General features: G+C 35.5%; 1 protein-coding gene across 1 annotated transcript; it reads right to left on the bottom strand.

Annotated features, from left to right (window-relative positions):
* Window positions 1-944: 944 nt before the first annotated feature.
* Window positions 945-6,089, bottom strand: LOC129744915 (uncharacterized). Its single transcript, XM_055737672.1, has 4 exons — window positions 5,926-6,089; window positions 5,635-5,864; window positions 4,921-5,568; window positions 945-1,589 (listed from the first exon to the last, which is right to left on the bottom strand). The coding sequence occupies exons 1-4, from the start codon at window positions 6,014-6,016 to the stop codon at window positions 1,512-1,514; spliced, it is 1,047 nt and encodes a 348-aa protein (XP_055593647.1). The 5' UTR covers window positions 6,017-6,089; the 3' UTR covers window positions 945-1,511.
* Between the last annotated feature and the right edge of the window lie 3,901 nt (window positions 6,090-9,990).

Raw genomic sequence — 9,990 nt, 5'->3', positions numbered from 1 at the left:
GGAAACGAAATTAGAACCCACAGAGCCATTTTTTTGAGGGTTTCATGTGGAAGGAAGGAAGAAGTATAGAAAAAACTGACGTTTCCACTCATAGATACGTAAAAAGTAATAGATGAAAAAAAAATGCGCTGAATGAGGAACAAATTGAACCGGGCAGTTTCCTTCTTCTTTGAGCTTGAGCTTTGAATGTTTTTAAGAGTGATTCTGAGTTTGAAGATCGAAATATATTGTCTATCTAATTATGCATTAAAGGAACAAAGAACAAGGAACACGGAAACAATAACAAGGAACAATGAACTAAAATAGGAAATAAAAATTATTGATTTTCGCTTTCAAAATGACAACGTTTTTCATTTCCTTTCTACGAATGTTCCGTTTTAATGATTTCACAAATAAAAAACCGGAAGTGCCAAGAATTTTCCAATCCGGACGGAAATAAGCGATAGTCCCTTGGAGGGATGAATTTTTCCCGGGTTCGATTTTCAAATGCAACTTTCATCGTTCCAGCAAAATATTCCGCCGATCGTTTGTTCTTCTGTGTACTTCTTATTCCGGGCAAAATTTTCTTGAGGGAGGGGGAAATGTGATGGATTTTACTGGAGAGCAGATGTTGCGAATGGGGCATTGCTTCGGAAATGGAATGGGGGGGATAAGAAACAACACCGGGTAAGGGGGGATGAATGTATTTTATCTTCCAGACTTTCTCCCATCGGTTTTCCATTTGCACTGCAAAAGTATGGGTGCGCTTTTGTCTCCTCCGATACTTCTCGAATGGAAACAAGACAGGGGAAGCGAGTCTACTTGTGCTGCGCTAATGTGCATCAGCTAGTCGAGTGGAGAAAAGGAAAGCATAAAATAAAATAAATAAAAAGAAAGCGACGACTCCAAGCTCAGGAGGATGAGCGTTTTCCGGATTTATTTTATTTTATTTATTTTCCCTCGGATAGTTACCGTCAACATCCCACGGTTTTCATCAAATAACGTTTCATTTCTAGTCAGATGGAAAAAATGTCGGTCTCCTGGTGTCTTTTAATAATAAATGATAACAAAAATCCTCCGTAATTTTGAATCAGAAAGATAGAGAAGTTTCGTGATTCATTTGATCAATTATAATCAATCTGAAACATTTAAAAAGACCAACCAAATCTTTGATATAATCAAACCCACCCTCGACTCGATTGCTCTATTCTGCTACGCCAAAACACCCCTATCAATCCCGTGAAATTTTCCTCATAGTCTGAATGACTTTATAGCTTCAGTTCTTCAACATCGAGACCATCCGGAAGGAATCGAAATCAAACAAAAGATTACAGCTCACTCTTCAGGAACAATACCAGATTGAGCTGCACGTCCACGTCATTCGAAGAAAATTTCCAAAAGATGGATTAATTAAGATAAAGCGAAACAGTCAATGAAAACGCTTTGATTGAGGACTTGAGATTGATTGATTAACTTTTCCCGGGCTTCGTTTGTTTGGATTTCTGCTATTGGAAGTTGACGAGGTCTTACTGTTACTGGGAAATCGATTTTAAAAATATAGTTTTGTGGATTCTCCTGAATTTGTGAGTACATTGCTTGATTTTAATTGTCTGTAAGAGAAAAAAAATGTATTGTACTTTTCAATGGAAGTTTGCATACAAATTTCTCTACATTTATCTCTTTCAATTTATTTTGAATCTTCATTCTCAATTCTCCATTCTCAATTCTCAACTCTCAATTCTCAGTTCTCAACTCTAAGTTCTCAGTTCTCAACTCCCACTTCTTAATTCTCAATTCTCAATTCTTAATTCTTAATTCTCCATTCTCAATCCTCAATTCTCAATTCTGAATTTTCAATTCTCAATTCTCGATTCTCGATTCTCAATTCTCGATTCTTGATTCTCGATTCTCAATTTTCAATTTTAAATTCTCAATTCTAAATTCTCAATTCTCAATTCTTAATTCTCAATCCTCGATTCTCATTTCTCATTTCTCTATTCTCAATTCTCGAATCTTAATTGTCAATCGTCAGATCTCAAGTCCAAATTCTCAATTCTAAGTTCTTAATTGTCAATTGTCAATTGTCAAATCGCAATGCTCCATTCTCTATTCCCAATTCTCAATTCTTAGTTCTTAATTGTCTATTGTCGATTGCCAATTATCAATTGTCAAATCTCAATTCTCAATTCTCAATTCTTAATCCTCTATTCTTAATTCTCAATTCTCAACTCTCTATTCTCAATTCTCAATTCTCAATTTTTTTCAATTCTCAATTCTCAATTTTCAGTTCTCAGTTCTCCAATCTAATTTCTCAATTCTCAATCCTCAATCATCTATTCCAAATTCACAATTCTCAATTCTCAATTCTCAAGTCTCAATTATCAATTCTCAATTCTCAATTTTAAATTCTCTATTCTAAATTCTCAATTCTCAATTCTCAAATCTCAATTCTCATATCTCAATTCTCATATCTCAATTCTCAATTCTCAACTCTCAAATCATAATTCTTAAACTTTGATTGTCAATTGTCAATTGTCAAATCTCAATACCCAAATCTCAATTCTATGTTCTTAATTGTCAATTGTCAAATGTCAAATCTCAATGCTCAATATTCTATTCCCAATTCTCAATTCTTAGTTCTTAATAGTCTATTGTCAATTGTCAATTGTCAAATCTCAATTCTCAATTCTCAATTCTCAATTCTCAATCCTCTATTCTCAATTCTCAATTTTCAACTCTCAATTCTCATATCTGAATTTTCAAATTTTTTCAATTCTCAATTCTCAGTTCTCAGTTCTCAGTTCTCAATTTTTAATCCTCAATACTCAGTTCTTAAATCTCAGTTCTCAATTCTCTATCCTCAATCCTCAATTCTAAATTTCACAATTCTCAATTCTTCATTTTCAATTTTAAATTCTCGATTCAAATTTTCAATTCCCAATACTCAAATCTCAATTCTCAATTCTCAATTCTCTAATCTTAATTGACAATGGTCAATTGTCAAATCTCAATACCCGATTCTCAATTCTATGTTCTTAATTGTCATTTGTCGATTGTCAAATCTCAATGCTCAATACTCTATTCCCAATTTTCAATTCTCTTCTTTATTGTCAATTCTCAATTGTCACTTCTCAATTCTAAATCCCCAATGCTCAAATCGCAGTTCTCAATTCTCAATTCTCATTTCTCAATTCTCAATACTCATTTTTTTTCAATTCTCAATTCCAAACTCTTAGTTCTCAGTTCTCAAATCTCAGTTCTCAATACACAATCCGCAATTATCGAGTCTCAAATCTCAGTTCTCAATTCTCAATCCTCAATTCTTAATTCTCAATTATCAATTCTCAATTCTCAATTCTCAATTTTAAATTCTGAATTCTCAATTTTAAATTCTCAATTTTCAATTCTCAATTCTCATTTCTCAATTCTCATTTCTCAATTCTCAATTTTCAGTTTTAAAATTTCAGTTCTGAGATCTCAGTTCTCAAATCTCAGTTCTCAATTCTCAATTCCCAATTCTCAATTCTCAGTTCTCAATCCTCAATATTTTTCATTTATTATTTCTCACTTCTAAATCCTCAATAGTCAAATCTCAATTCCCAATTCTCAATTCTCAATTCTCAATTAACAATTCTCAATTCCCAATTCTCAATTCTCAATTCTCAAACCTCAAATTTTAATTCTCAATTCTCAACTCTCAGTTCTCAATCCTCAATTCTCAATTCCCAATTCTCAATTCTCAATTCTCAATTCTCAATTCTCAATTCTCAATTCTCAATTCTCAATTCTCAGTTATCAATTCTCAATTCTCAATTTCCAATTCTCAACTTTCAATTCTCAATTCTCAATTCTAAATTCTCAATTCTCAATTCTCAATTCTCAATAGTCAATTCTCAATTCTCAATTCTCAATTCTCAATTCTCAATTCTCAATTCTCAATTCTCAGTTCTCAATACTCAATTCTCAATTCTCAATTCTCAATTCTCAATACTCAACTCTTGATTCTCAATTCCCTTTTCTCAATTCTCAATTCTCAATTCTCAACTTTCAATTCTCAAATTCTAAATTCTAAATTTTCAATTTTCAATTCTTATTCTCAATTCTCAATTCTCAATTCTCTATTCTCAATTTTTAGTTCTATATTCTCAATTCTTATCTTTATCTTGAATACTTTATTCCCAGTACTCAATTTAAATTCTCAATTCTTAGTTCTCAGATATAAATTCTCCATTTTTACCTTTTCATTCTCAATTCTCAATCCTCAACTCTCAATTCGATTAGATTTATTATATTATTTGGATATCAGCTCTTTACTATCCTACGATGCCGCTAGAGAAATTAAAGTGCTGAAATTTCTAAGATTAACACACCTTTTGAAAGAAATCTAATGTTTAAGGTTAGGAAAACTTTAATATAATAAGTTCATTGTTAATATCGAATTTTTGAATTTTTAATCTGAATTATTTATTTTCAGTTTTAATTCCCAATTCAAATCTTAGGTCTGGATTCTAAATTCTCAACTTTCAATTTTCTATACCTAATTCTCTATCTTCGTACCACAATTCTCAATTTCAGTAAAATTTTGTTTTGATTTGGGATTTAAAATAAGAAATTCGAGATTCAAAGTTTCAAATTATGAATTTAGATTTTGAAATATGGATTTGGGAAATTCGGAATTGGAAAATCGATAGTAAAAGATTTTTTACTTTTAATTTTGATCTTGGCAATAAATAGTCGAAATTCGAAAGTCGAAAGTTGAAATTCGGAAGTCAAGAGTCGAAAACCGTAGTCAAAAGACGAAAGCCAAATGTCGAAAATCGAAAGTCAAAATTCGAAAGTTAAATGTCGAAAGTCAGAAGTTCGAATTCTGAAATCCGAACTCTGAAGTCCCAAAACTGAAGTCAAATTTAAGATATTTTACTTTATAGTGTATTCAAATACCTGCTCAACAACTTCATCGTATCTCTTCAACAGCGGTTTATTGTTCATGATCCTGCTATTTTTCTTAAGTCGCAAATTTTCTGTCCTCAAGCTTTGCTTCTTCCGGAGAAGCTGACACAGGCGTTGCCTTTCGTCTTCTATTTGCATCTGAACTTCTTTCAAGTCATCAAGCTTCCCAAGGATTCTGTTTTGCACTGAGTACCACTTTTCTCTGACGTGAGCGGCCTTCGAAATGTCGTTTTCGTACTGTTTCTTTGCTCGGGTCATCGACTTTGAAATTTCGTCAATCTTTTCTCCTGTTCGAGCTACTTCGACCTGCAGATCGTGCAGCTCCTCCAGCCGGATGTGCTTGATCATTTCATCCAGGGCTGCGTCTCGGATTTTCAGCTGTTCAAGCTCCAAGTAAACGGCGATCAACTTGAGCCGTTGCCGGGACAGGGTTTGCCTAGCGACATCTATCTGTTTAACTAATGGTTCGACTCTTCCGCCACCCTTTTGACGGTTTTTGAAATCCACGGCAACCGACCCGTGATGGACAATTCGATCTCGGACGTGAGCCAAAGCCTTATTGAATCTCTCCGTTACCTCAGCGTGACGAATTTTCAACTTTTCCAACACTTCCGGAGAATCATTGCCGAAGAATTCAGACTAAGGTTTAACAAAAATCGAAACTAAAAGTACTGTAAATCCGATGGATTTAAAAAAAAAACTCACCTCAGAACTGGACAGCGAAGAACCTGCCCGGAAAGCCTGGCTGATTTTGCGCAAACTTTGCACCATTGCCTCGTTCCGGAAGACCAAGGAAGGCCGGGATATTCGCACCGAGTGATGCCTTCCAAGATCCGAAGCAGTTCGACTCACCGGCGGTGAGGATTTTGACGTTTTGGCCGCATCGACAGGTTTCTCAGCGAACGACAATCTGGGCGAAGCTTCTGGGGTCTCCTCTTTGAAAAAATTCGAAGAACTGTTTTTCAGGAGTTTTGATTGGAACAAAAATTTACTTACCTTCCTCGAGTTTATCTTCACCGAAGAGTACTTTCGCAAGACTAAACGTCTCTTTGGTGTTTGCTTCATCTACGGATTTTACAATAGGCATTTTGAGGGAAAATTGAGAGATTTTGTTTTTGAGTTCGAGTCACTTTTGGCATGGCCAACTCGATACTTTATAGTATTTACAGAATTTTTTTTCAGATTAATAGGCGATGGAATCAAAAAGTTATTCTTAACTCTCCTCAAGAAAATCCTGTCAAAATATCTTCTGACTTCTCAATATTGGTTTTTGGCTTATTCCTTCTAACATCTGACTTTAAACTTCAAACTTCAAACTTCAGACTTCAGATTGAAAACTGTTGACTTCAGAATTCTAACTTCTGACTTCTGATTTCTGATTTCTGACTTCTGACTTCTCACCTCTGAATTTTGACTTTGGACTTCTTTGACTTACTATCGTATTTTGATTTATTTCTTCTAACATCTGACTATAAACTTTAAACTTCTTACTTCAGACTTCTGACATCTGGCTTCTGACTTCAAACTTCAGACTTCAGACTTCAGACTTCAGACTTTTGACTACTGACTTCTAACTTCGAACTTCTACCTTCTGACTTCTGACTTCTGACTTCTTATTTCTGACTTCTGATTACTGACTTCTGATTACTAACTTCTGACTTCTGACTTCCGACTTCTGACTTTTAACTTTTGACTTTTGACTTCTGACTTCTGATTTCTGACTACTAACAGCTGACTTCTTACTTGTGACTTCTGACTTCTAACTTCTGACTTATGACTTCTGACTTCTTACTTCTAACTTTTGACTTCTGACGTCTGCCTTCTGACTGCTGACTTTTGACTTCTTACTTTTGACTTCTGACATTTGACTGCTGACTTCTGATTTCTGACTTCTGATTGCTGACTTCAGACTTCTGACTGCTGACTTCTGATTTCTGACTTCTGATTACTGACTTCAGACTTCTGATTTCTGACTTCTGACTTCCGACTTTTGACTTCTGGCTTTTCACTTTTGACTTTTGACTTCTGACTTCTGACTTCTGACTTCTGACATCTGACTGCTGAGTTCTGTCTTCCAACTGACTTCTGAATTCTGACAACTGACTTCTTACTTCTGACTTCTGAATTCTGACTTCTGACTTCTGATTTCTGATTTCTGGCTTCTGACTTCTGACTTTTCACTTTTTACTTCTGAACTCTGACTTCTTCCTCATGATTTCTGACTTATGTATTCTGACTTCTTACTTCTGACTTCAAACATCTGACTTCTAACTGCTCACTTCTGACTCTGACTTCGACTTTCGATTTTCGACTTTTGACTTTCTACTAACGACTTCCGACTTTCAACTTAAGCTTGCTAACTTCCGACTTTCGAATTTTGACATTCGACTTTTAACTTTCGTTCTTTGATTTACGACTTTCGGTTTTCGACTTTCGACTTTCGACTTCGACTTTTGACTTTCGACTTTCAACTTTTGACTTTCTACTTTCGATATTTAACTTTCGGATTTCGATTTTCGACTTTCCACATTCGATTGTCGGGTTTCAAGTTTAGATTTTCGTTTTTCATTTTTCAACTTTCTTCTTTCGACTTTCGACTTTCAACTTTCGACTTTCGACTTTCGACATTCGACTTTTGACTTCCGACTTTCGACTTTCGACTATCAACTTTCGACTTCCGACTTTTGACTTTCGACTTCGACTCTCAACTGTCGACTTTTGACTTTCGACTTTCAACTTTAGACTTTCAACTTTCGACTTCCGGTATTTAACTTTCGAATTTAGATTTTCCACTTTCCACATCCGATTGTCGGGTTTCGATTTTCGACTTTCATTTTCCAACTTAAGATTTTCGACTTTCCACTTTCGACTTTCGATTTTAATTTTCCAACTTTCGACTTTTGATTTTAATTTTCAAACTTTCAACTTTCGTCCTCCGCCTTTCGACTTTCGACTTTCAACATTTGACTTCCGACTTTCAACTTTCTACTTTCGATTTTCGACTTTTGGTTTTCGACTTTCAAGTTTCGACTTTCGAATTTCGGCATTCGACTTTCGACTTTCGACATTCGACTTTCCACATTTGACTTTCGACATTCGACTTTCGATTTTCGATTTTTGATTTTCGATTATCGACTTTCAACTTTTGACTTTCCAACTTTTGACCTAAGACTTTCGACCTTCGACTTCCAACAGACGACTTTCGATATATGGCTTTAGATTTTTTACATTCAATTACTTTCGACTTTCGACTTTAGGCTTCGGACTTCAACTTTCGATACATGGCTTTTTTTTTTACTTTCAACTTTCGACTTTCGACTTAAGACTATTGGTTTTCGACTTTCGGCTTTTGACTTTCCACTTTCGACTTTTGACTTTCGACTTTCGACTTTCGAGTTTCGACTTTCGACTTTCGACTTTCGACTTTCGACTTTCGACTTTCGACTTTCGACTTTCGACTTTCGACTTTCGACTTTCGACATTCGACTTTCGACTTTCGACTTTCGATTTTCGTCATTCGACTTTCGACTTACTACTTCCGTCTTTCAACCTTCGACTATCGGCTAAAGATTCCGACTTTCGACTATTGTTTTTCATTTTGACTTGAGACTTTCTTTCTTAAGCTTTTGACTTTCAAATTTCGATTTTCGAACTCGTCTTTAGAGTTTTGAAGTTCGACTTTTGACTTTCGACTTTAGACTTTCGACTTTCAACTTTCGACTTTCGATTTTCAACTTTCGACTTTTGAGTATCGGTTTTAGGCTCTTTCGACTTCGACTTCGACTTTCGACCTTCGCCTTTGGACTTTCGATTTTCGACTTTCGACTATCGACTTTCGCCTTTCGTCTTTCGACTTTCAACTTTCAACGTTCGAGTTTTTGACTTTCGACATTTAACAATCGACATTCTACATTCGACTTTCGACTTTCAACTTTGACTTTGGACTTTCGACCTTCGACCTCCGACTTTTGACTTTCCACTTTCGACTTTCGACTTTCGACTTTCGACTTTCGACTTTCGACTTTCGACTTTCGACTTTCGACTTGCGACTTTCGACTTGCGACTTGCGACTTACGACTTTCGACTTTCGACTTTAAGCTTCCGACTTTTGACTTTCAACTTTCGATTTTCGACTCTTGACATTCGACTTTCGACTTTCGACTTCCGGCTTTCGACTTTCGAATTTCGACTTTCGAATTTCGAATTTCGTTTTTCGAATTTCGACTTCGACTTAGATTTTTGACTTTAGACGTTCGTCTTTCGACTTTCGACTTTCGACTTTCAACTTTCCACTTTCGACTTTCGACTTTCGACTTTCGATTTTCGACATTTGACTGTCAACTGCCGAATTTCGACTTTTGACATTTGACTATCGACTTTTAACATTTGACTATCGACTTTCGACTTTCGACTAACGACTTTCGACTTTCGAATTTCGACTTTCGACTTTCGACTTTTAACTTTCGACTTTCGACTTTCGACATTTTACTTTCGACATTCGATTTTCGACTTTTGACTTTCAACTTTCGACATTCTACATTCGACATTCGACTTTCGACTTCCGACTTTTGACTTTAAGAATTTCGACTTCGCCTTTCGACTTTCGACATTCAATTTTCGACTTTCGACTTTCGGCTTCCGACTGTCAACTTTCGATTTTAGGCTTACGACTATCGACTTTCGACATACCGCCTGTTATATACGACTTAAGACTTTCAACCTGACTTAAGAATTAAGATTTTGACATTCGACTTTTTATTTCCGACTTTCGATTTTCTACTTTCTTATTTCTACTTTCGACTTTCGACTTTCGACTTTCGACTTTCGACTTTCGACTTTCGACTATTGACTTTCAACGTCCGACTTTCGACTTTCAACTTTCGACTTTCGACTTTTGGCATTTGATTTTTGACTCTCGACTTCCGAATATCGACTTTCGACATTCGATATTTGAACTTGGTGTTTCGATTTGCGATTTTTAATTTTCGACTTTCGACTTTTTACTTTCGGCTTTCGTTTATCGTCTTTCAACTTTCGACATTTGACTTTCCACTTTCGGCT

Source organism: Uranotaenia lowii, chromosome 2 (assembly GCF_029784155.1).
Source record: "Uranotaenia lowii strain MFRU-FL chromosome 2, ASM2978415v1, whole genome shotgun sequence".
Lineage (NCBI taxonomy): Eukaryota > Metazoa > Arthropoda > Insecta > Diptera > Culicidae > Uranotaenia > Uranotaenia lowii.
This window is presented reverse-complemented; position numbering and strand designations above follow the sequence as displayed.

Coding starts and splice junctions, on each gene's coding strand:
- LOC129744915 (XM_055737672.1), bottom strand. CDS start 6,016: ATGCCTATTGTAAAATCCGTAGATGAAGCAAACACCAAAGAGACGTTT. Junction 5,865..5,925: donor TGAAGATAAACTCGAGGAAG/GTAAGTAAATTT, acceptor ATTTTTTCAAAG/AGGAGACCCCAGAAGCTTCG. Junction 5,569..5,634: donor CTTCGCTGTCCAGTTCTGAG/GTGAGTTTTTTT, acceptor GTTAAACCTTAG/TCTGAATTCTTCGGCAATGA.